The sequence below is a fragment of the Lissotriton helveticus genome, chromosome 1_1 (genome assembly GCF_964261635.1).
Source record: "Lissotriton helveticus chromosome 1_1, aLisHel1.1, whole genome shotgun sequence".
Taxonomy (NCBI): Eukaryota; Metazoa; Chordata; class Amphibia; order Caudata; family Salamandridae; genus Lissotriton; species Lissotriton helveticus.
This window is the reverse complement of record NC_136057.1, coordinates 1,100,681,110-1,100,708,243: the sequence shown is the minus strand read 5'-3', so window position 1 is coordinate 1,100,708,243 and position 27,134 is coordinate 1,100,681,110. Positions and strand designations below refer to the sequence as shown.

At 47.0% G+C, this 27,134-nt stretch overlaps 1 protein-coding gene across 6 annotated transcripts in view; it reads left to right on the top strand.

Moving 5' to 3' along the window:
* The window catches only part of TBC1D15 (TBC1 domain family member 15), a 607,052-nt gene that overhangs the window by 336,986 nt on the left and 242,932 nt on the right, over nucleotides 1-27,134 (top strand). For all 6 annotated transcript variants that reach the window (XM_078678245.1, XM_078678222.1, XM_078678231.1 and 3 more), the window contains 3 exons: nucleotides 4,033-4,136; nucleotides 21,578-21,672; nucleotides 22,181-22,297. In XM_078678245.1, the coding sequence (XP_078534371.1) occupies nucleotides 4,033-4,136; nucleotides 21,578-21,672; nucleotides 22,181-22,297 (316 nt within the window). The remainder of the gene's footprint in view (nucleotides 1-4,032; nucleotides 4,137-21,577; nucleotides 21,673-22,180; nucleotides 22,298-27,134) is intronic.

The window sequence follows — 27,134 nt, the reverse complement described above, 5'->3', positions numbered from 1 at the left end:
AACTTCCTCAGCAAGGACTGAAGGCGACGAATCCGGGCTTCCGGCAGGAACACCCTGCCCAACACAGAATTGAACACGGCTCCGATGAAGGTCCTCCGGGTGACAGGCTCCAGGTGACACTTCGGCAAGTTGATCAAGAACCCGTGATCCCTGAGCGTAGACATGGTCAAGAGAAGGTGGCGAGACATGACCTCCAGGGACGGAGCCTGGACCATCCAGTCGTCCAGATACGGGAACACAGACACCCCCAGGAGATGGAGGTGGGCCACCAAGGGCACCACCACCTTGGTGAACACCCTGGGGGCGGACCGAAGACCAAAGGGAAGGACTCAGAACTGCCAGTGCTGACCCTCCAGGCAGAAGCGCAGGAAACGCTGATCCCCCACAGCCACCGGGACGTGCAGATACGCATCTTGAAGGTCGAGAGTGGAGAACACCCAACCGGACTGGATCAGTGGAATAACCTTCTGGAGAGTCTCCATCTTCAACGGGATCTTCTTCACGAACAAGTTCAGACCCCGAAGGTTGATGACCACCCGGAAGCCCCCCGTGATCTTCGGCACCACAAAGATGACGAAGTAGATGCCCAACCCCCGCTCCGCCATTGGAACAGGGACAACCGCAAGCTGGCTGACCAAAGACCGAACCCCGTCCAACAAGGCCAGACGGCGGGAGGCATCCCGAGGAGAAGGGGTCACCACCACCCCTGAGGCGGGGGGGGGAGGGGACAAGAACTCGATCCGGTAGCCCCTCGACAAGACATCCAGCACCCATCTGTCCGAGGTCGTCAGGCGCCAAGCAGGAAGGAACCCGTGAAGTCTCCCACCACCAAGAGGTGGACCACCAGCGAGAACGTCCCCCAGGGTGGCATAGTCAGGAACGTTGCGGACCAGACCCGGCACCCCTCTGAGACTTTTTCTGAAACTTCCGGGGAAAAGACCTGCCAGTGCCACGCTGATTCCGAAAGGAGGATTGCTGAAACCTGGAAGGCTGGCGGAAAGTCCTGGCACCTGAGAAGGAGGAACCTCCCCAGGGCGGAAGATCACGAAAAGACAAAGAATGCTTACGTTCCTTGAAGTCCTTGTGCAGATTCAACTCCAGCGAGTCACCGAACAGACGGGCACCAGTGAAAGGCAGCCTCAAAGCCATGGAACGCTGGGCCGCGTCCGTCTTCAAATCCCGCAGCAACAGGTTACGACGGGCAGCAATAGAGGAACCACAGGACATGGCAGAAGCCCTAACAGAATCAAAGGCGATGTCCGACAGGAATTCCGCCTGTCGCTCCATGGACTCCAGCAACTTCGGACAACTGGCACTCTCCTGCATCGATGAAAACAGGGATTTGAAATCGGACAGCAAATACTGGGCAACATCCGCCCCATAAATCCCAATACGAATAGCCAGGTGAGAGGTGGCATAAGACTTTTTCAGGGCAGAATCCACCTTCTTATCCACACCGTCCTTCAGAATGTTATCATCTGCCATGGAAGGATGACCCACAAGACTTGCCACAACAGAGTCCACAGGAATGGAATCAGGCAAAGAGTCAGCCCTATCCTGCAATGGTTAAAGCTTAGACATATAAACCTGGGCATGGCAATATGATCCAGGTCCTTCCACTCCTTCAGCAGGACATCAGACACAAAGGGATGCACCGGCAAGGAAGAGGCAACAGGCTTCCTAAACTGCAGCAAGAGCGAATCCTGAGAGGTACTGGGTGCAGAATCATCAGGAAACCCCATGTTAACCCTCACATGGGAAAGGACGTCAGGCAAGAGATCCCTGGAAATGTACTTGCCCTGAAGCTCAACAGCAGCCAGAGAAGACTCATCAGACTCAGCAGAGGAGGAAATATCGGAATAAAGGGCAGCAGAACCAGAAAGACCAACAGCCTCCTTCTTGGTCGCCTTTAGATCAGAAAGAGTCTCCAGAATAAGGCGCTTAATCCAATCATCACCAGCCTTCCTGGCACGCTTCACAGAAGGAGGAGAGGAGTCCCCACTGGAACCAGGGGAAGAGGGAGGCACAGGGGAGGAATGCTTCCTCTTACGATGGTGTTTGCCCATAACTAACACACCCAAGCACAAATTAGTAACAAAGAAGAATGAACACTACAAAGAAAATACCTCCCCCCAGAGGACTATATATAAGCAGGGCACACCCTACCAATCAGACACCCACAGAGAAGACTCCAAAGGCCCTCATTGGATAAAAAAACGACCAATGTACTGCAAAAAACAGACAGGGAGGCAAGCCCCCGACCCCCCAGCCAACCACAAACCAGGCCCGAGGAAGAAGGGAGGGGCGGGAAAAATGAAACCGCGGCCAAACAGCCGGCGCGGTAATCCGAAATGCAAACTCGCCGAAGGGAAGAGAAAAACCACTCACCCAGCTTGCCGCCAACCGTGCCTCCGTCCTACGTGGTCAGGACGACTGGAAATGCCCCCCAAGGACCGGAGCGCCCGGAGCCCACCCGGGCGTCCGACCATGTCAAGCGCCCGGCAGGGAATGAACACCGCGCATGCGGGCGTCCTCGCGCAGCTCCAGAGGAAGCCTGGTGAGCGGACCGCAACAGACCCAGGCGTGCGGAGAGGGGGCAGGAACACAGCAAACCCCTCGACACCGCCCCCGTGAGCAAAGAAAACATCGGAGGAGACACCCGGGCCCCCATCCACAGAGTGGGCCAGGCGCAAGCAGGGAAAAACACGCGGGAGGAGCGCGCCACACAGCAGCCAAGCGCTCACAGCCCCTACCTGCACGTCGCCGGTATCAAGGAAGCAGGACATCACCACCAAGGAACTCCTCGCACAGCAGGAGAATCCTCAGGGCAACAGCAGCAGGAACAGACATCTGGGCAGCAACAAAACCAGGAAGACCCGAGAAGCCAAGCAGCCCAAGTCACCTGAGCCCAGGAGGAGACAGGGAAGCCCAGCAGCCCCACTCCAAGGAATCCCACGACGGTCCATGGGAGCCCCCCAGAGCCCAGCAGAGGAGGATCCACAGGACAAAAAATCAGGTAAGTGCCCGACACTCACCCCAGCGTCTCCCATCAAGTAATCCACCGACAGGAAACAAAACAGGATGTGCTTCTGGTGGTTAGGTCTGATATAGCACCTGGCAGAAGTGGGGGTGGAGCCTAAAAGCGTTTCCTGTTTTGTTTCCTGTCTGTGGAATACCTCATGAGTGATGACTGGGTCGAGGACGAGGGACGTAGAGGTAATGCTGGAATATTGCTTTAGTGTTGGTTGTTGTACGTTTATGCTGCAAGATGCATTCTTCCACTGGTCCATTTGTGCTGACAGTATGTCGGAAATGGGACAGTGCATTGCTTCCGAACATTACTGTTCTTGCATACCTTGCATGGCTTGCAGGTTTAAAAACCTTTCAGTTTATTCAATCAATATCCTTGGTGTTTGGTATTCAGATAGCTATTGACTAGTTCATCTCTCGAAGAGCGTGATTTTCTGTAAGTTATGTTAGCTCCTGTGCTTACTAAGGTTCTCATCACATTTTCACTCTATTATATGTTCCAATGTTTATCTATCCGTATTGTAATCTTGTACAGAATTATAGTCCATGATGACCCTGATTGCTTCAGGAGTTTGTTCTCGATCCTTCTATTGTGTGACTTTAACTTTTTTTTAATATATAGTTTTTTAATAGCATGACATTGCAAAATATCGTTGTTATTGGGAGAAACCTACCACAGGAAGACATTTTGCAGTCTTTTTCAACAACATATTGTCTGAAAAAGAATCTGCAAAGGAAACATGCTATTATTTTTCTTCAACAAAATCTGTGTTGATGAATTTTCCCCATCACAAAAAAGATTCCTCTCAGACATTTAGATATTTGCAAATGTTTCCAAAGAATGTCTTCACATTTACTAAAGCATGCATGCAATTTTGCACACCTAGAATCAGACTCGAATTTCGATTGCAGGGTTCAGTATTTCACTTTTAAAGAGGCTTAACTATCATTAATCATTAATCGTTCAATAACTTGTAATTTTTTTCATCTTTTCACTTTCAGGGTGTATGCCACGCACTTAGAAAAGAAGTATGGAAGTTTCTTTTGAAATATTTTCCATGGAACAGTACGAAAGAGGAAAGGATCAACATACAGAAAACAAAGACGTATGTTTATAAAAATACTTTCCCCACACAGCCATTTTGAATGAAAAATTATGTTTTAAACGTTGTCTTTTACTCCTACTTCGCAACTTATCCTTCACATAAAGATGTTTTAGGAATCCTGGTGAAATATCCGACATAGCGGCATTATGCATATGCAAATGGGCCTGAGTCTTTCTCTGCTCTCTGCTTTCCTGGAAAATTTATTTGTCTGTAAGAAAACCTCAGGATCAATCCTTTGCCTCGTAACATATTTACTGCTGAGTCCAGTCTCACTTCCCTACGGACTCTTAGGACCGCAGATAGGTAGCTTTCAAATCCAAGACAAAATTTAGCCAGGACACATTAAATTATAAACAGATACTCAGTGACCTATGCAACGCTGCCTTGGCTTATCCATGCCACCATACCTGCTAGAAGCTTCCAGGCCTTCACTCCCTTTTCCATATGGAGTCCTCCTCTTCCTCAGCTCTTGTGCTATCTGGCCCTTCAGTACCCATACCAGGACATAATGTCTCTTCCTCTGTCTTGTCTCTGAACCTCAACCGCCACCGTTCATCCTGGTTTTTCCATCTTTTGCCAGATTATTTTGTAATACTTTTCTAGGTGAATGTTATAAATTCCTGTCTGAGGTGCCCATCACATTTCACCTGATAACGTGCGGACCTTGCTAAACTGGTCCTGGACTTGTAGAGCAGTTTGCATTCTACATCGGGCTTGGCAAGTACCTTCTAGGGACCATATGTCAGGGATGATCCTTTCGCACTGAGGCCTTCCTTTGCTCCTTGCAACTTTTTGTACCTGATGACAGGTCCTGTAGGCATATATTCAAAAGTTTTTAGGACTCGCTGAGCCAGCGCATGCGCTGCTCTGCGAGAAATGTAGTAAGGGTGTTTCCAAAGTGCTACCAGAGGCTTTTGCTGGCCTCAAGCTTGCGGTCACGCTAGCAGCCACCATGTGGTTTTGTGTCATGGCTCATTAAGCCTTGCGAACTCTCTCCGCCTTGCTTACGCTTCAGTTCCCTCCCCCACCCCAGATTGCTTTACCACTCGCGTGTTTTTTTTAAAAAAAATCGGTTTAGTGCGTGCTCACACAACTGTCTTCCTCATTAAGCAGAACTTTCGCTTTCTCGTGTCACTTTCAGGGCCGTGCCAACCCGCGCCCACCCCTCTCTTCCACATCAAGCAGAACGGTTTTGCGGCAACGCGGCCGCGTCACTTTCAGGGCCCGCGGCCAATGCAGTCAGCTCTTGTACTCTGGTTGTGTACAGGAAGGCTAATGGAGGCTCAGACTTTGGCAGCCATCTTAAAGTCAGGCATCTTTTGTGTAAATTTGGCTTCCCAGCACAAGTGCCCTGGCCGATATTCCCCAGTACCTTCAAGTGTTTGGAGCCTGTTGCTGTTGTTGCTTGAGATAAGCCCTTGGAGATGGGTGCTGCCAGTGTAAGTCCCCTGTAAAACTCACCGCCACCGTGTTGAGGTCAGGCACTCGCAGTTGAGGGGCACCTCTTCCCTGTCTCCCCCTGCTCACTCGGCCCCCAGGGGATGCTTCACAGACTTTACGGGTGCCTTAACACAAGCAAGGGCCCCTGCCACCCCCATGGGCTCTTGGGCTGCATTTAGTGCCCTGTACCTCTTTGCCGCATCCCGCTGGCTGCCACGATCCTGAGTCCTCCAGCGGCACACGCGTCCACGAGTCTTCCGTGCTGGCTCACTACATATTACAGCGAGCGGATGTACCCGGGATCACGGGCCAACGCTGGTGGCTGCTTGACACATTTCCTTCCTCGCGTGGGGACTTGCGGGGAGACTTGGGCTTAATTATAGCGGCCGCGGACCGCCATCTTAGCTCCCTCCAATCGCCTTCACGTTTTGTGTGATTTCTTGGTCACCGCTGGCTCCTCGGCGGATCCCCTTGTCACCTTCAGATCTTCACTGCAAGTAGCTTCAAATAGGTAGAATTTGAGCTACATTGGGGTTAGCAAAGTATCTCCGACAGCCTCGTGGTGATGGCGCCGACCCGGATCATATCCGATCGGTCATCTTAGAAAGACTGGAGCCTGAGTCTGATTTTGGACCTCAGGTTGCTGAACTTACTTTCTCAGCAAGGAGAATTTTAAAATGATGACTCTTGCCCATGTTCTGTTGGGCTTGCACTCCCAGGATTGTATTGTGTCCTTAAACCTCCAGGACCCATACTTTCATGTACTGAACTTGTAGCCCCACAGGTAGCATCGTTACTTTGTGGTAAGATCAGAATGCTTTCTCTTCAGTGTGCACCTTTTCGGCCTTACATTCACCCCTTGGGTAATCACAAAGATCATATTGGTATTAGGAGCATCTTTCTGCAGGTCGGGGTAACACATATTCCTGTACCACAACAACTGGCTGTTGAAGGCCGTCTTGGCACAGCTAGTGTCTAACCTTCTATGGAAGGAAGTATCATTGATCTCCACCAAGAGGTTCTCCAGCAAAATGCCAAAATCCCATCTTAAGCTGGCTGCTTTATAGGGGCCATTATGAACATAGTAGCTGTGAAGGCTTGTCTCAAGCAAAAGCATTTTTCCAGCCTTTATAGTTATGTGGTGTCTTGTTGTGTTGACATCTTGACTCCTGCTGGTGCTTCTCTTCCATTGGCACATGAGGGCCATCATATGTAATCTGCAGCCTCAATGGGTCCAACACTGGGGATACCTTTCAGTCCGATGATGCAGACCAGGACCTTCGGTGGATGTTAGTCTGACGTGTGGCGATACATTCTCTTCACCCCCTCCAGAGCTCACAATTGAAAAAGGTACGAACCTCGATACAGTTAGCATGTCGGTTAAGGCCCTGAACCCGGTTGGGGAAACTAGATCAGTTTCACAGCCAGCGGAAGTATTTGGCAAGTAATGATTGCCTCCTTCTGTTTTGCCCTCACAGGCAGACACCACGACAGCGACTCACAGCGTCTTCAAAGCCCGCACACACGCTGTATCGTTTCCAAAAGAAACAAGGAAGCGACTAAAACTATTGTATCGCCTTGCTCCTGCCCCACAGAGCTAGAGTGCCCACAGTTTGATCAACCCTAACCAATACACAAGTAAGTTCTGTACAGGTTGTTAAGATACAGAGTATGTAAGTTGAAGACTTGATGGGTAACAGAAGTCTTTTGTATATGTTCCCGCGAATTAGATTTGACTGAGCGTCGGGGTTTGCCCATTGAAATCAGCCACACGAACTCTCAAGTTTAGAGGTAAGAGATAAAGGAGCTTGTAGTGATGGAGGCTTAAGCAATAGAGATTAACAATGATATGACGATTTTTAAGAAAGGCTGTTTTTCCTTTCTTCACAGATTCTGGTCCTGATGAGAACTCCACAACAATGCGAGTTCGAAACGCGTAGACTATTATAGCCAGAAGTTATTTAAAATTGTTTTTTTATAATTAAAAACAAGGAAAAATTGAATATATGGCTTTCTGTGAATAGTGTCATTCCAGTGTAAATTGTTCATTATTTGATGTCTGTGGTTGTATGAGAGATAGGATGATTGAGTTATGAGTGAATTTTGATTGAAAATGTATATAATATTTGTGGCTTTTTATTGTGATTAATATAAATGTTGTGTACATAAGGTCTTAGGAAATGTAAGTTTTCTGAAATTACAAATCAAACTCAGAAAAAATCATTCATTCAAAATAAAGGATTAAATCGACTCATAGATGTGAGATCAAAACATTTTGTTTAGTTCGGATGTTTTGTAATAATTGATTCTTGATTTATATACAGCTTTGGCACTTCTTTTTGGTTCATTACTTACCTATTGTGAGGCATTTTCTAAAAGTGTTTTCCCATGTTTCCCCCTTCATTTGCTGCAGTGGGACCTCACTATGATTCTTATGTTTTTGATGTGTGCTTCTTTCAAGCCTCTGCTCAGTTGTACTCCCGAACTATTAACTGTGAAGACCATGTTCCTTATAGCCATCACTTCTGCGTGACACGTCATTGAGCTGCAAGCATTGTTTATCTAGGCAACAATTACTACAATTTTTCTAGGCAGGCTGTGCTTAGTGCTCATACATTCATCCTTCTGAAAGGGATTTCACATTTTCATATGGGGTAGTCCATTACACTTCCCATGTTTTGTCTGACACATTTTGTCTGACACATTTTGTGAGAAGTTGGCCTGGTATATGATGATCACTATTCTAGTGAGCACCTTGCACCAGTCCAAACAACCCTTATGGTGATGGTTGTAAAGTCAGCCTTCTAGACCAGCTATCCTAGTGGTAGCATGGACAAAAGCAGTCTTAGGCTAAACTCAAATGGGCATGTGAATCCAGCTGGTTTACCAAATGCAAACCATTTAATACCAAATGAAAGGACACCACACAGGTTATATATTCAAAATATATATGTATTTATTTCTAAATAGATCCCCTTAACTCTTTATGAGCACAGGAGCACAAGCGTATAACAAGTAACTTAATATAACATACAAAAGTTGCAAAGGTGGCCCGTAAAACCATATACTAAAATAGTGGTATAAGAACCACGTCACGAACAATGGTAAGGCCTAAGGCCTTGGGAATCGCGGGGGCTACACTGGACTAACAGCAGTTAGGACGTAGGAGGCCCACAGGATGCGGGTGCAGTGTCTAAATGCACACGCGTGCACCTATAGAAGTCAATGGGTGCGTAAAGTTAGAAAGTTGCAGATTTGGAAGTCTTCCGACTGGACTAGAACGTAACCACTTAAAACTAGGACACTAGGGATGTAAATCTCTACAGGAGCACCGCAGTACTCGCGTTACCTCACCCACAGGAAGCGGGTGCATAGGTGTCAAAGTGTGTCGGGTTTCGTCGTGCAGTTCTATGGAGCCTTGGAGAAAAGATGCTGTAGGCGACCAGGAGAGAAGAGTCCGGTTGGATCCAAGGGTGGATCGAAGATGTAGAGTACCTGAAAGCAGAGGGGACAGAGTCTGGGTCACTAGCCAGTGACCAGGAGATGTCGGGTTGCAATCAGGTGATGTTGTGAAGCTTGTCTCCGCTGCCAAGTGGACCAGGAGTTGACGACGACCAGGCGCTGGGCACGGACTGTCCCACGAAGGCTCTCGCTGTCGGATCTCGATTCGGAGTCAACAGGCCTTGGCAAATGCAACCCACGCAGGAATCGAAGATGGCTTCTGGATCAGACCAGCAAGGTCTGATGGGCTGCTCCTTTTCAGGGGAGCAAGGGCCAGTCTGGAGCAACAAGACCAGCGTTGAAAATTCGAAGGTTTGTTGTCACAGAGGCCACTAGCCAACGGGCAAGTGACTCGACAGACGCGTCGAGCAGGAAAATGCAAAAGGGCCCCACGCAGCACTCGGTGAGTGTGGAGAGGTGATTTTCGGTGCAAAGGATGCCCGGGGTTGGGGCTTCTCAATCCCCAATGCACAGCTTCGAGGGTAGCTCAGGAGCTGCACAGAAAGGACTTCGCTGGCTTTCCAAGATTGCCAGTCCCACGTCTCACGTCGCCTCCACGGGTCTCAGCTTTGCTGTGGCTGTGGATCAGGCTGTTGGATGTCTGGAAGTCCGGTTCTTGTCTATCTCTGTCGTTCGAGCTCCGGCAGGAGCAACAACAAAGCAAACCGTTGAGCGCTTGATGGTGCCTGCTTCCACAGGGTTGGTCACTCCTTGACCACAAGGGAGATTCTTCAGTCTTCTACATCGAGTAGGATGTCGAAGGGTCCAGAGTTTTGTATCAGAGTTTGTCAGGATTATCTAAAGTTTTGGGACACAGCTCCTACCTTTATTCCAAATCAAGGGGCTGGATTACCTGCTAGGTCCCTCCTATGGGTGGGACCCTCTGTCCAGTTTCGCGCCAGAGCTGGGGCTGGAGTGCCCCAGCACCGGTTTGAACTGGCCTATGCATGGGACACCTTGTGTGCCCCAGGCAGTGTCTCGTTTCATTCGGCCCTCCCTGCCCCAATCCACTATCTCCTGTCTGGGGTGGTGCTAGCACCTCCCTGTGACAGGAAACCTATTGTCCAAGCCTCCCTCGCTGGAAGGGCTCCCAGCAGCAGGAGGTCAGACTTGTGCTTCTGGCAGCAGCATCCATTTTGTGATGCTGAGGCTCTGGTTAACTTTAACTGGGTTTAAGGAAAGTAACATGTCTTCTCCCTCTAGAAGGGTGGAATGCTACCCCCGTCACCAGAACTGGCTTGGGGGTAGTATTTCAAAGCGTATGACACCTTACACGACATGTTTTGATAAAGCCAAACCAAAGATAGCATTTAACCGCGAGGTTCATAATGCACTTAAGAGTATATGGTATGGCAATATCCTGGAACAGCTATAAGGACATGGTTCCGAAAGCTGCAGACAGGCTCAGCTCATGCTAGAGCACCATCTCACAAAAACCAAGCACTCTGCCTTCAGGATTGTTAAGGCCTGCCATAGGAGTGACTTATAGGTGTATATGTGTCCAGATATAAGATTAGACATAGGTATACTATATCTAAGCAAGGGGTGATTACACGACCTTGCCCCAGCTGAGTGATCAGCCAGTTGTGTCAGTTTGGATGGCCAGCCACGGGTGGCAAAAGATATGCTGCAGCCCCTGGAAGGCCTTGGATGCACCTATGCCCTGGGGCTCATAAGGTGACCCAATCCCAATTGGTGATGTACCTAAAGTACATGGTTGTGAATTTAGAGAGAGAACAGCAGGGCTGTGGGTCTGACTAGCAGGCCCACAGCCACATTAAGTCGAAAACCAGTGAAGCAAAAAGCAAAAAATGGGGTGACCATAGGATAGCAGACCCTACTCTCCTACACATTTCTCTAAGGAAGAGTTGAGGCTGAACTGAATGAATACAAAGCACACCATCAGTTTTTGTTTTTTCCTTTTTCTTTAACAAGACTTTATTGGCTTCATACTACTTGAATTACAGGTTCTATAAACATCATACAGCCACATAAATTACAGAGTAATAATTCACATTACATCACCTTCGTCAAATTTCACAGCCTGATCATTTTAAGCTCTCCCACCCTACACATCCTCTTACCTAAACCCTGAAAGAACCCCACCCCCTATTGTAATAGAAAATCTAGGGCACTAGTCAACAAACAAAACCGCCCTGTAAGTGGAAATCTTGCATCATCAATCCATGGGCAAAGGGGAGTGGAGGCCATCATATATGACCTAGATCCCTATTATATAGGTGACGGCATACCACCTGTAGTTACATAGATGGGAATAAGGAATCAGCTTTGTTGTATTAATTGGAAAGGAAAGGGATTCTTAAGTGGACCTTAGCACAACAGATTATCCTTTTCTTCAAACTGTTGTAGGTGTTATCCAAAAAGGTATCATTCCACTAGATCAATGCTGCAAGTGCAGCCATAGCTAAGGTTGCTCCTGCTTTGGACATTTACCATGCTACCATGTGGGCATTCATTCTACTTTCATGAAGGAGTACTGTATTCAACTCTCAAATCCTGAGGGAGGTTTGTTTTGGTTCATCTTGCCTATTTGGTCATTCTGGATGTCCTGGTGTAAAGTGTACTTCTCAGACCCACATTCTTGCACAGGGCGTTGCTTTGGTATGGATTCAAAAGGTAAGGAATCTGGTCAGAAGTATGCATTAGAAGAAGTAATTTACTAATTTCACATGGCATGCAATGAAAGGCTTGTAACTGATTAGAGTAGTGGCATCTAGCCAGCATTGTCCCAGAGTGGGACAGGGAGTGGGTTGGGTGAAGGAAGAACTCCATCTTCAGCAGGTTTAGCTTGAGGTGGTGGTGTGACATCCAGACCTGGAGATATCATGGTCCCTTTTCAAGGTCTGCAATATGTTATGGGATAAGACTTTCATAGCCTCACAGTTCAGGCTGCATTGTTTTCGATAGAGGCTGGGTCAAGACTGAATTGTACATGGCTGGGTGTAAACTGAGATGGCATGGTGGGCAAAAGAATGAATGGTTGGAATGCTACCCCGATTAATTGCCAGAGGTTAGACCTAGTGCAAGTATTTCTCCAATAACCTTTTGTGTGTTTGATGAGACTTTAAAGTCAGCTTAGTGTTATTAGGATAAAGATAGAAAGATACGTTAGATTGTTTGAGGAGTGAACTGAAGAGGGTTCATATTTAAGAGTTCCTGCGAAAGAATAGATCCTTATGCTGTTCCTTGCTGGAGGAGAGAGGGGAAAGAGAAAGAAAGTCTGCTGTGCATGGCAGATACGACTGAAACCAACTCGGGACTGTGCGGCTAATCCTTGTTTACTGTGACCTAAAGACATATTGGGTTCATCAACGTATTTGTCTTCTTTGGAGCGTTTTTGCTGTTGCGCAACACAATTCTTCAGTACTTTAGCTAGAAAAGGGAGGATTGAAACAGTGTGGAAGTTGTTAAGGTCGTTTTCTTCAATATCTGGTTTCTTAAGTAATGGTGTGAACTGTACCAATTTCAAGCAATACAAGATTATATCTTCTGTTAGGGATGAGTTGATCGTGTTTTCAACTAAGGAGTTAAAACGAAACGTGTGCCTGTAAGAAACGTGACTGGAATAGGGTCAGTGTAATGCAAGGATGGTCTGCTGCACAGCTTTTTGGTCAGATCACATCCTGCTAGACTACCAACTGCTGCAGATGGAATTCACTTTCCAACTCGTCATGTAAAGTGAACTCCTATAACTACTGCAATATGGCTTTGACACTTTGCTGGTGTTAAGTTTGATCACATGAATAAACGAATATTTAATTTAAAAAAATGACAACATAGCTATCCATTCAATCATGGAAAGGCTCGTTGACAAAACATTGAAATTCTGTAGTGGTTTATATTGCCTTAATGCCATTAGCTGATCAGTACGAAATGGAAATAGTACAAAACAATATGTTAGTCGTGGAGAAGACTAGGAATGCGTATTTTTGGGACAGAGCTTTTTTTTTTTTTTAATGGTATGAGGATAAGCAGCTGTAGTCATACAAGTTTAGTTTTTGTACAATTCTCTTAACTAAATTTGAAACAAGACATCAATGACGTCACATAAAAAGATGTGCAAATATCTTGCTTCGCATTTAGGTAAAAAAGACTTGCTAATTGCAATGCAGTATGATATCCTACAGCCAAGGTCAGATTGGGATCACAATTTGGTCTGGGCACTGATGAAAAAAAGTGTCTCACATTTGCAGGGCGTGGCCCACATTTGCCGGGCGTGGCCCACATTTACGGGAGGTGGCCCACATTCACGGGTGTGGGCCACATTTGCGGGGCGTGGCCCACATTTGCGGGGCGTGGCCCACATTTGCGGGGCGTGGCCCACATTTGCGGGTGTGGCCCACATTCGCAAGCGTGCCATTTAATGAAACACACAAGGAATGTAAGTGGGAGGATATTGTTCTTGGGAAGGACACGGGGCCAAGTTGACAATGTCCTACAAGCTGAGCACCTGAAAAACAGCCAGGCCCCTTTCTATTACTAAATTATTCCCAGCCCTCCAGCGCAGGAGCATCTGAAAACAGCGAGGCCCCTTTCCCTTAAAAAATTATTCCCCAGCCCTCCAGCGCAGAAGCACCTGAAAACAGCGAGGCCCCTTTCTATTAACAAACTATTCCCCAGCCCTCGAGCACAGCAGCATCTGAAACAGGGAGGCCCCTTTCTCTTAAAAAACTATTCCCCAGCCCTCCAGCGCAGGAGCACCTGAAAAGCAGCGAGGCCCCTTTCTCTTAAACTATTCCCCAGCCCTCCAGCGCAGGACCATCTGAAAACAGCAAGGCTCCTTTCTCTTAAAAAATTATTCCCCAGCCCTCCAGCGCAGGAGCACCTGAAAACGGCAAGGTCCCTTTCTCTTAAAAAATTATTCCCCAGCCCTCCAGCGCAGGAGCACCTGAAAACGGCAAGGTCCCTTTCTCTTAAAAAATGATTCCCCACCCCTCCAGCACAGGAGCACCTGAAAAACAGCGAGGCCCCAGCTATTTGTAAAGTTCGAGGCATGTGGGCTGCTAAATTCATATCTATTGCATAGATCGCCGCCTAGTGTTGGGTCCGGATGATTGCACATTGTTGTCCTGGAAGAGTCTTCGAAGTATCACGAGATAGGTGGCTCCTCCCCTGGACTACAGTGCGCATGGGCATCGGCTCCATCCCCAGATTGTTTTTTTCCGCCATTGGGTTCGGATGTGATTTCGACGGCTCCTTGTCGGAATCGAAAGAAACTTACTTCTTAAGGCCAAAAGGCCTTCGGTATTCGCGTCGGTATTGTTTGCGATCGGTCCCGAGCATCGTCTGACTCTCTGGGTCGGATTTCTGCGGAGTGGTTTACTCTTCGCGCATCGAGGCCCTGCACTCGCAGCAAGACCCCGGCGACTTCATCATGGAACGGAGTCCGTTCAAGCGCTGCCCCGTGTGTGGGTCTAAATACCCACACATCGACGTGCATCCAGTCTGTAATAAATGTCTATCGCCGGAACACGACGAGGACAACTGCATGGCCTGCTTCAAATTCAGGTCAAAGAAGATGCTCAAGCATCGGCGCGCGGCGCGACTTGAAGCCCTATACGCAGCCCCGGCACCCGACGACATATTCGACGACCCCGCAGAAGAAGGCCACAGCCATCATCTTCAAATCTCACCACCATCGACGGAGGTCGAGGCGGATCCAGAAGAATACATCGAAGGACAGAGCCAAGACCTTGAATACGTCGAGGAGGTAGGGGACGACGAAGAAGTCTATGGGGCCGCGGAAGATAGCTCAGAGGACGAGCTATGCCCCGAAAGTTACTCGACTCAGGCTCCGGTCACGGGATCGCCACTCGGCCTTACCCGCGACCCTGCGCCGGTATCCCCAGCCCCGCCTTCGGGCCCGGCCACGGATACACCGGAGGAGCCACCGTTGCGCGTATCGAAACCGAAACCGCAACCATTGCTGTCGACGACACCTAAAATGGCCGACATCACGCCAAAAACGAAACCGAAACCATCGGTCTCCACGGCTCCCAAAATGGCCGCCGACTCGGCAAAACCGAAACCGAAACCTACGGCTTCGACAACATCTAAAATGGCCGACGTCCCGTCCAAGCCATCGAGGCCTACTCCGTCTTCAACTCCGTCGCCTTCGGGCCCCACGAAGTCAAAGAAGACTGTCGACTCACCAGCGCCTCAGACGGTGGCCAAGGACACGTCCTCCAAAAAGGTCATCCATCCTACCTCGACGTCTGCAGCGTCTACCACCAAACGCACGGTCGAAGCCAAGTCCACTAAGGCCCAGGATCCGACGGCCGGAGCCACTACTCATCGGCACAAGGATGCCGGAACGGCATCGACGGCGTCGGCGCCTAAAACTACCACAGGGCAGCGTCCCGTGGGAGGCCAGGAATCATCGGTGGCCACTTCTGCTACGCCGAAGTCCTCCGAAGCGGACGAACATGAAGCATCGGTTGCCAAACCCTCGGCTTCCTTTACAAAACAGGTCACCGACTCCCTCAAGAGAATTCGGGAGAAAGCCCTGCCGTCGGCGTCTACCGCACCGTCGGATCCGAGACCGGTGGACATACCTGCTAAGTCGTCCTCCAAGCTTCTCTACGTTCTACGACCAAAAGTGGCGCCGAAGGCGTTTGTGGCCAAAACGGTCTCAAAGAACACCGAAACGCCGGAATATTCGACGCCCAGTCCCAATTTGCCTTGGCAAACTGCGTCGGAGGACAATTCGGAGCACTACATCGATGCCCACACGGGGAAATTGACACTTTATAAAAGAAAGATCACTTCCCAACCATTGGAATAGTTTGTTATTCCACTAAAAAAGACAAGGCAAGCACAGGACATAACTCCACTTGTTGAACCTATTCAGCCTCCACCAAGGAGGAGTCCAACACCTTCCCCCCCACCAATCAGGGGGTGAGGATGATGAACAAGATGACCAATATAACTTCCCTACTGGAAATGACCCTGATGTACACCAGGACCCATATGCCGACGCTGGGGACCAGGACAGCCATCAGGTGGTACAGGACCCTCAGGTTTTTGGATCACGTACGTCACCTACTGAGGACTCAGCAGCATTCACTGCTTTAATAGAACGGGCAGCTGCAAATCATAATGTGGACATGCACTCTGGCCCGGTAGAGGAAGATTTCCTGTTTGACACTTTCTCTGTCTCAGAAAGAACAGTCAAAACACTCCCCATGCTGAAAGGTGTCCTTAAACATGCACCAGAGATCTTTAAGGAACCAACAAGAGCAAGTGTGGTAAACCCACGTATTGAGAAAAAGTACAGGCCAGCACCTGGAGACCCTGCATATATTCGGGGACAGTTGCCTTTGGACTCATTGGTGGTCGCAAATGCTCGCAAAAGGACCAACTCCCAAACAACGGGTGAAGCTCCTCCCCCAGACAAGGAGTCGAAAGTGCTTGAGGCTTCTGGCAAGCGGGTGGCTGCGCAGGCTGCCAATGTATGGCGTATAGCAAACACACAAGCACTACTGGCGCGTTACGATAGGGCGCATTACGACATCCTAGAACAGCTCCTTCAACATCTACCTGATGAGTATAAAGAAGCAGGCGAAATGCTCATTCAAGAGGGAAAGCTTATATCAAATGCTGCAATTAAGTGTGCACTTGATGTCGCGGACACAGCGGCTAGGGGGATTAACACTAGCGTCATGCTGCGGCGCCAAGCCTGGCTTCGTATATCTGGTTTTAAGCCTGACATCCAAACTACAATCCTCAACCAGCCCGTCAATCCTGACAGACTGTTTGGCCCTGATGTAGACACCACACTTGAAAAGATTAAGAAGGACAACGAGACTGCTAAGTCCATGGGGGCTCTCCAATCACAACAGTTCAGGGGCAACACTTTTCGTCGCTCAGGTGCGCGTAGTGTTACCAGAGCACACTTGGGACAACAAACACAATTCGCAAGAGGTGGTGCGCAATCCTCGTACCCCAAGCAAGGTAGAGGGGGTTACAGAGGTAACAGTGCCAAAGGCAGAGGCAGGGGAAACAACAACTCGCGTTCCTCTGCCACGAACAAACAGTGACTCCCTGTCACTGCCCCCCGACCATCCAACACCTGTCGGGGGAAGACTCCAGCAGTTCCTGCCAGTCTGGTCATCCATCACCACAGACAGGTGGGTGAGAAAACTAATTCAGTACGGTTATTGTTTGGAGTTAATATCCACTCCTCCCAATATTCCCCCAAAACACCGTCCTATGTCGGCAGAGCACTTGCACTTATTGCAGCAGGAGGTACTAGTAATGCTGCAAAAAGGAGCAATCGAACTCGTGCCAGTGGAAGAGGAAGGAACAGGGGTCTATTCCCTGTACTTCCTCATCCCAAAGAAGGACGGATCCCTCAGACCCATTCTGGATCTACGCCCTCTCAACATGTATATACTGTCAGAACATTTTCACATGCTAACACTGCAACAAATCCTTCCCCTTCTGAACCAAGGGGATTTCCTAGCAACCTTGGACCTCAAGGATGCTTACTTCCACATCCCGCTCCACCCGTCCCACAGAAAATACCTCAGGTTCACCATTCTCAACAAGCACTATCAGTTCAAAGTCCTACCCTTCGGGGTGACTACTGCCCCCAGAGTGTTTACAAAGTGTCTGGCGACAGTGGCAGCGCACCTCAGGAGACAAACCATACATGTCTACCCGTACCTCGACGACTGGCTCGTTCAAGCAAAGTCGGAAACACAGTGCGCCTCACACATGTCCCACACTATTCAACTCCTTCACAGCCTGGGGTTCTCCCTAAACTACCCAAAGTCGCACCTTCAGCCAGCCCGTGTACGGCAGTATCTGGGCGCGACAATAAATACCCTGACTGCTATGGCTCAACCAAACACAGTCAGAATCAACAGCATTCAGTCGCTGATCCAAAGGTTCAGACCGCAACACTCCCTGCCAGCGAGAGTGTTCATGCAGTTGATAGGCATGATGGCCTCCTGCATCTTCATAGTCCCGCACGCAAGGTTGCACATGTGTCCCCTCCAAGAATGCTTAGCAAATCAATGGACACAGGCTCAGGGACAACTGACAGACCTAGTGTTGGTGACCGGTCGGGCATACAACTCTCTGCATTGGTGGAATCCACACAACCTTTGCAAGGGACGACCGTTCCAAGAGCCTGTGCCCCAGATTGTCCTAACAACGGACGCATCTCTCCAAGGGTGGGGAGCGCATGTGCTCCACTACACGGTGCAGGGACTGTGGTCACCCCAGCAACAACGATTGCACATCAACTACCTGGAATTGATGGCAATCTTCATGGCGCTCAAGTCCTTCAAAGTACATCTGTGCAACAAGGTTGTGTTGATCCGGACGGACAACATGACAGCCATGTACTACATCCAGAAGCAGGGAGGTACTCACTCGCCACAGCTGTCTCATCTGGCTCAGAGCATGTGGAAGTGGGCCATTCAGAGGAACGTCTTCCTCATGGCAGAACACCTCCCGGGCAAGGACAATCAGATGGCGGATCTGCTCAGCAGATACAGCCATCAGATGCACGAGTGGGAGATACATCCATCAGTACTCCACCCGTACTTCCAGCAGTGGGGTCATCCAGAGATAGACCTGTTTGCCACAAGGGAAAACGCAAAATGGCAAAGCTTTGCCGCCAGGTTCCCTCACCCGGAATCGCAAGGGAATGCGATATGGATGAACTGGTCAGGCAAATTTGCGTACGCTTTTCCCCCAGCGCCTCTCATTCCGCTGGTGGCAAGAAAGCTAAAGCAACACTCGATGACTCTCATCCTGGTTGCTCCGACATGGGCACGCCAACCATGGTACACCACGTTTCTAGAACTTTCCGTGGTACCGCATCAAAGGCTGCATCTCACATCCAGGCTCTTGACGCAGAACCATGGCGACATTCAGCATCCAGATCCGCAACAGCTCAATCTGGCGATCTGGCTCCTGAGGTCTTAGAATTTGGCTACCTCAACCTGCCTCCGGAATGCATGGACATCATCCGCGAGGCAAGGAAGCCCACGACCAGAGCTTGCTATGCAGCGAAATGGAAGCGGTTTGTCATTTACTGTACTGACAACAATATCAACCCGCTGGATGCATCCATTCCTAACATCATCTGCTATTTGTTACATCTTTACAAATGCAATCTAGCGTACGCCTCCATTCGGATACATTTATCCGCCATAGCGGCTTATCTCCAGAATAGGCAGCACCTCTCTGTTTTCAGGGTGCCTGCCATTAAAGCCTTCCTAGAGGGACTAAAGCGAGTCATTCCTCCAAGAACACCACCAGCTCCAGTGTGGAACCTCAATGTAGTCCTCACTAGGCTGATGGGCCCACCTTTCGAGCCACTGCACTCCTGCGAAATTCAATTTCTGATGTGGAAAGTGGCTTTTCTCATTGCTATCACATCGCTCAGACGTGTTAGCGAGCTGCAAGCGCTCACAATCCAAGAGCCATTCATCCAAATACATTCCAACAGGGTAGTGCTCCGCACTAACCCTAAATTCCTTCCAAAGGTGGTGTCACAGTTTCATATCAACCAAACTATTGACCTGCCTGCTTTCTTCCAAAACCCACAAACGGTAGCAGAAAGAATGCTTCATACATTAGACGTTAGGAGGGCGCTAATGTACTACATTGACAGAACTCAACACTTTAGAAAGACACAACAACTTTTTGTTGCCTTCTCACCACAGCACAAAGGCAACCCCATTTCCAAAGCAGGAATAGCCAGATGGATCGTTAAGTGCATTCAAATCTGTTATCAAAAAGCTAAACGCACTTTAACAATTCCCCCAAGGGCGCACTCCACACGCAAATTGGGGGCCTCCATGGCGTTCCTGGGGAACATTCCCTTGGAAGACATTTGTAGAGCAGCCACTTGGGCTACACCACACACGTTTACCAAACATTACTGTGTAGATGTGCATTCCAAACAGCAAGCAGCTGTAGGACAGGCTGTTCTCAAAACACTTTTTCAAGCTTCTGCAGCTGGCACGGGCAACCGCCCTTAATGGAGGGACTGCTATGTATTCTATGCAATAGATATGAATTTAGCAGCCCACATGCCTCGAACTGAATATGCTACTTACCAGTATGCATCTGTTCTTGGCATGTAGGGCTGCTAACATTCATATCGCCCGCCCTCCTCCCCGGTGCCCGTAGCGGCTGCAGACACTCTCTTGCATTCATCATTAGCATGGACATCCTTTACACTATTTCACTCCATCTCTGCCACAATGGCTAAAAACAATCTGGGGATGGAGCCGATGCCCATGCGCACTGTAGTCCAGGGGAGGAGCCACCTATCTCGTGATACTTCGAAGACTCTTCCAGGACAACAATGTGCAATCATCCGGACCCAACACTAGGCGGCGATCTATGCAATAGATATGAATGTTAGCAGCCCTACATGCCAAGAACAGATGCATACTGGTAAGTAGCATATTCATTACTCAGCCCTCCCCTGCCCCTCACTGCCTCAGGGCAATGGCATGGCAGGAGAGGGGCTAAAGCAAAAACACAGCTACTGGGCCATCCATGGGGGTGGGGGGAGGCTAAGGTGAAGATGGTGCGAGTTCCCTACATCACCTGGCCCCCATAGTGAGACCCATTCTTCCTCGCCCACTATGCCCTGAATGAGAAGGGCTATGGGTGAGGACTAATGCAAGCACTGTTTCTGGGCTGCGTGGGCCCCAGGGGGGCCGAGGTGAAAATGGCTCATAAGCCTGAGCAACACCTGGCCACCTGGGAGACCGATTCTGGCACACAGTCACCCCTCCCCAGCGCACCATCAGCATGATTGCTTGGCAGGGCAGGGGGTCAAGAAGAGGCCAAAGCTGATCATCACTGAACGGGTGCACAGCGAGGCTTCTTTCCTCTCCCTGTCGGTGCTCTCTGTGGACTGGTAAAGGGGGAAAAAAACGGCCCACAGAGTGCACTGAGACACCAGCCCTTCGGCCCATGCCTGAGTGCCTGCAGTGCCAATCTACCCCTGCCTACAGCCATTGTTTAGCAATCACCCTCCACCCCGAAGGTAGAAGGATATTTATTCTATGTATCCTGGTAACCTAATTCTCTTGAACTAAGTTTATGATTATTATTTTATGCTGAGAAAGAACTGATACTGAAACAAGGATGCATCTTTTGTTATGTTCCGGCTAGAAACTAGATGTATTGTTTTGTATAATGTGTAAGCATCCTCAGCAGGATGCAGAGAATTAAACACACCGGTATATTAAAGTCATTAAACGTTGTGATGTATATCCATTAATAAATTTGTCTTAAAATGTTTGATTCTTTTATAGTATCCATTTATGAATGTGTCTTAAAATGTTTGATCATCCTAAGATTGTTGTTATAAACCTGTGTCTTTTATGCTATATGACCGCATCATATTTTATGAATTAGTAATTATAATTTGTTACTAAAAGTTGAAATACATTTAATATATTACGTGTCCTTTTAATTTAAAATGAATTTCTACCTTATAGAGATGAGTACTTCAGGATGAAACTTCAGTGGAAATCAGTGAGTGCAGAACAAGAGGACCGAAATACAAGATTTAAAGATTATAAAAGTCTGATAGGTAATTTTTCTTGGACGTAACTATGATAGTGTTTGGTTTGCACTTCATTCAGAAATAAAGCACGATTCGACTACCTGATATGTCACCATAGCATTTTTTACTGATGTAATTATGTATTAATTTGTAATATGCATGTATTCAATTTACAATCTCATCAAAAGACCTTTATATGCAAATCAAGTAAAAAAAAATAATCAACGCTGACTTTATTTTTCTATCACATTCTGCACTGTGCTACGCTGATAAATAATTACTTTTATGCATGGTAACATTTCTTAACATCAACCTTGAAAAAGCTATCTTTTCTTCCCCGTCCTTTATTTTAAGCCACTTTAATGTGTTTCGGAATGACATTTGCTGAATATCAGTTTCATTTTAATCCTTGAAAGGTTTCATTTTTCTGTGATGTGTTAGCAAGAATGAGTATTTGCTTTGCTTAACTGCATATTGACTTGATGCAACCTTTCCACATCCAAAAGCATAATATCTGCTTTTTATCGTATTCCAGAAAAAGACGTCAATCGCACAGACCGAACAAACACATTTTATGAAGGGACGGATAATCCAAGCTTAATTTTGCTTCATGACATTTTAATGACATACTGTATGTATGATTTTGATCTGGGTAAGTACAGCTAAAGGCAAACACACCGTAGTGATGGGGGTCCAGATGACTAATAGCGATTGATAGCAAAATTGTTATTTGTAATTATCAATGTCTTTCTTTGAAGTCATTGATTTCAATGATACAGAACAACATCAACAAAAGGAGTGCCACTTTCATGCAAATGTCATTGAGATTCCTGATTTATGTCTGTGGATTTCTATGGATGCCATAGGGTAGCCATGTTTTGGACCAGACATTTTACTGTGGGCATATCCTTTGCCGTTCATTTTGGAGGTTGGCAAAGTAGAAATAAACATTTGTCTTTTCTTCCTATTCCTGATCCTAAAGCTTTAACAGAGTAATCAACAAACATCAGATCTGCTTTAGGTTCCTGTGCCTCTAGTATTCGATGGATGAAAACGGTTCACATAGGTAACCAAGTTCTAATAAACATGCTAACTGGAAAAGAGCATAAAGATACCAGAGGTGCTCACAGAGTATGCCATCATCCTTAGAGGTCCCACTCCCTAAGAGCTGTGACTAAGTTTCATTAGTGAACAGCTTTATTTAGTGTGTGAGTAACCATTGAGCATGCATCTGTGGAGTTTGCTTAAGTATCAGTGCTTGTCACAGCCAAGTGGAAAAGCGATAACTGTATGTTTCACCTAGCATCAGGAGACTAGTTTGAAGAAATGTTTGAAGGTCCTGGCTGCCACTGTGCACTTAGTAAAAGTAGATGAGGTGGTTGGATGGGCATATCGGAAGGCATCAGCATCATTATGCTCTAGAAAAATGAGTAAGCATTGACAAAGAGTGCTAAAAATGAAGGAACATCTTGAGAGACATGCATTTCACTTAGGAAAGTCTTTATCTAAGAGGCCCTTAAAACCTGGGGATAGAGCAACAAGGCCATTGGGTAGTCTAAAGGTATATGAGTTGAAGAGTAGGCACATTCCGAGAGGCTAATAAGATTTCCATGGACAAGCCAGGTCCTCCAAACCTCTCTGGGGTATCCTCAGATCTTCTGGCTTAACAGCTCAGGATTCTGGGAGAAGACCACGCAACAAAAGTAGCTTTCTGTTCATGAAGGCCAGGGATGTGCTTCTACCAATGGAAGCCACAGAGGCCAGGTTCAAGTTACCTTTGAGAATAACCATTCAGAGGAGCTGAATGTCCCTGCACTCCTGCTATCCTAAAGCTGGTGAAGGCTTTTGAACACTAATGTTTCATATGTGTGTTGCTCAATTAGGTGTCAGTGTGATGTGACTCTATTCCGGTTAAAAAGATCCTGCCTAAAAAGATACTCTCAATCTTTCCCCTAGAGGGATTGCAACTCATGCCCATTCACATGTACCACCTTGAAGGGAGTTTGACAAGGTGGAAACCGATATGTCTAAGCTCATGTTTAGGGAATTAAGGACACCACATCTGCCTTAAGTCTCCATCAGGTATGGGAAGACCTCTTGTATTACAGTAATAACAGTCTTTATTCTTGTTTAATACAAGGAACTGCACTCTTTTCTGAGACTCAAGTTTCACACCGGTTATTGCATTGGTTTTCTTCCATAAGATGAATATTGTGATGTAGTCCAAAGAAAGTTCTTTACTTCTCCAAAATAACGTATCTTGTTGAATGTGGGCATTGGTGTTCTTTACTATACCTGAACCAAAGTCATGATGTGTGGCATGGCTGTTTACCATGAGTTTTTATAATGTAATATACAATGTGGGTCTGCTGTATGGGAACATGTTAATTGTTTGTTCATTGACTGCATTGGAGTTTGTGGTGAAAGCACAATGCCTTGAAAACAGATCTGCTTATTTTTCAAACAAGAGCTGGTTCAGTCATGCAAACTAAATAATATGTACCTAATTATCAGTTTTTCCGAGATTCACTCTAACAGGCCTGAGAAATGTCCATTCTCTGAAGCTGTCTGAGCATAGCAACGGAAATGTGGCTGCAAGGATAGAGGTTATGGTATGGTACATTTATTCTTAGGACACACTATCATCCGATTGGTATATTGGCGCTGAGCAGGTGTGATAGCTTGGCTGGGCTTAGGACATGGTTTATTCGAAGAGCTAGATCTTCAGTTTCTTGCAGAACCCAAGAAAAGAGAAGGAGGCTCTGATTTGTGGTGAGAGGTCCTTCCATGCTTTAGGACTGATGTATAAGAAGGCCCGGCCTCCTTATCTGTTTCTGTTTGTGTGTGGGAGAACTAGTCTGGCAAAATGGAGGTGTCTGGGAGGTTGGTGGAAGGAGTTGCGACTATTCACGTAGATGAGGCCTATGTTGTGTAATGCTCTGAATGTGTGAGTGAAGAGTTTGAAGTGAGCACGTTTGTGTATCGGGAACCAGTGGAGCTCCTTTGGGTTTTGTGGATGTGTGTTCTGTGTGGGAGGTTGAAGATGAGTCTTGATGCAGAGTTCTGGATGATTTGTAGTGTTCTGGTGAGTTGTGTGGTGATTTCGAAATAGAGGGTGCGCCCACAGAGTATCCTGTAGTGAGTCCATAATCCTGAATATGAGGGTAAACTAGAGGTATGTGCTAATAGTAGTAGTAAATAGTAAAAAGCTCAGTCTTTCTTCATACACATGCCTAATCAGAAAGCATAGACCCATGTCTGACACAAAGCAATAAGAAAACGAAACACAGAACATCGAAACTGGGCACACCTCAAGGGTGCAAGAGTGAGTGGATAGTTAACGAACTATAAAGCCAAATTGACAGAGAGAATTGGATTACGTTAATCAGAAGATCCTAATGTAATTGAATATCTCCAGCCACAGTAATATATATTTTAGGCAGGCAATGACGCCTAAGAAGAGCAAACTTTCTGCATTAATTACTCCGGGTGTGCAGAAAGTGAAAAAACTAGAACGAGCAGTAATACTATGGCAATAAAAAATCCTTTCTCTACTGTCTAAAGAATTGTTAAAGGCATGGCTGGCAACCTTTAAGTAAGGGGTTTGATACATCCCTCTCAGGCTACACTCTAAGCTAAAAGTAAATAATAGTAAAAAAAAAAAATGCAACTAGCAAAACCTTGGCACCAGAATTGAATCCACAGAGCAATCTCTGCAATCATTGTCAGGCACCAGCCAAATAACTAAAATGTAAATAGTCTCCTTGGAATCCCAGGTCAGACATCTCGCAGAGCATTACGAAGACCTGAAAGACATATCCACAAGTGACACTATTAGAATCAAAAACATAACAGAAGGAGAAAAACAGAAAGCCTGTAGGTGTGAGATGTTTTGAAAAATTCTGCAAAAAGATGACATTTCCCATATCGCAACAGAGTGATCACATAGGGTAGGAAGTAAATCGGAAGACACAAAAGCGAGACCGAGAGACATAACGGCAAAATTGTTGTTTTTTCAGATGAAGGAGCAAAGTCTGAAATTAGTCTGTTCTCAGAGTTCATTCAGCATGAGAAAAAGAAAGGGTATGCTCCTATCAGGACCTTGACCCTAGTACCCTGAGCAAACGCAAACAGTAGCAATCAGTAGTGGAAGGGCTACATGACAAACAAATACAGTACAAGACACTGTTTCCATAAGGAATTGCTTTCAAATGGAAAGAATAACATGTTACAGCAAAGTCTATCCAAGAACCTATGTGAATTCTCGATATCTCGGTTAATGAGGAAAATCCACCGATGTGCGGAAACCATATCAGGGATCACATGAAAGGGGCCAACTATCAACCCAAACAATGAAAGACATGAGACCTGCCTGGAATCAGAAAACAAGAAAGTTGAAAACTGTCCATAGTAGACAATAACTACTCCAAACTCTTGACAATAATACAATGAACACATTTCAGTGAGATTAAATGAAAACTCAGAAGTAACTCAGTGGACACTTAAGGAAACTGACACCAGATGGAAAAGGTAAAGCCATGACACATGATGGCTACAATGAACTGACAAGACTAATATTGCTTTCCTCAAGAGTAGCACCACAGGGTACAAAGAAAAAAAAACACTACCGTATTCCTGCGCAGCGGCATTCCAAAAAGAAGGTACTTAGAGGCGGACCATGGCTGAAGCAAAGGGCCACTGAACCCTTGAGTATATCCTGAAAGACTCTATGCAGATAATGAATCACCCTACACAGTTCATTTGTTGGTTATGTCAAGTTTGTATGTAAATATGTAAGCTAATAGGGAGGAAAGGTGGAGGGAGGTCAGATGCTAACGAACGCTCTGCTACCAATGTAACTATACTAGAAGGTTAACTTAAGGTCAAAATCAGCTAGTTGTTGTAAGGTTGCAGGAAAGCCTCTGGTGGATGAGTATCATTGCAGACTAGTCAACAAGGACTACTCAACATTGATCCACTCTTCCACTCCTACCAAGGCAGCAGGTGTAGCTATCTTAATTAGACAGAACATTCAAGCACAAATAATTATTGCAAAGAAACATAAGGCTGTGAGGTATATCCCTAATCATTTCTAATACCAAGGGAGGATCATATCTGTGTTAAATATTTACATACCCAACCCAAATCAAGAACCTTCTATATAACAATGCCTTCAGCCAGTGGTTCACTTTTGATAGAAGATGTGGTTATGGGAATGGCCTCAGCTTAGTGTAGGGTGGAAACCTAGGCCGATCTAGTAACCAGAGCCAGGTATGCAAAGCAGCTAGCAGAAAATTAAAAGGTTTTAATGAAGACATTGGCCTAGGGGACATATAGCGACACTTACATGGGACCAAAAAGGCCAACTCCTTCCTTTCGGTCTCACAAAGGACATTGACAGGAAAATCCTAGGTAATGTAAGGTGAGCGGACACAGTTGGCATAGTTGGCATACCACTGCATTGGGTGGTAGAATGGGAGTTGAGAGTT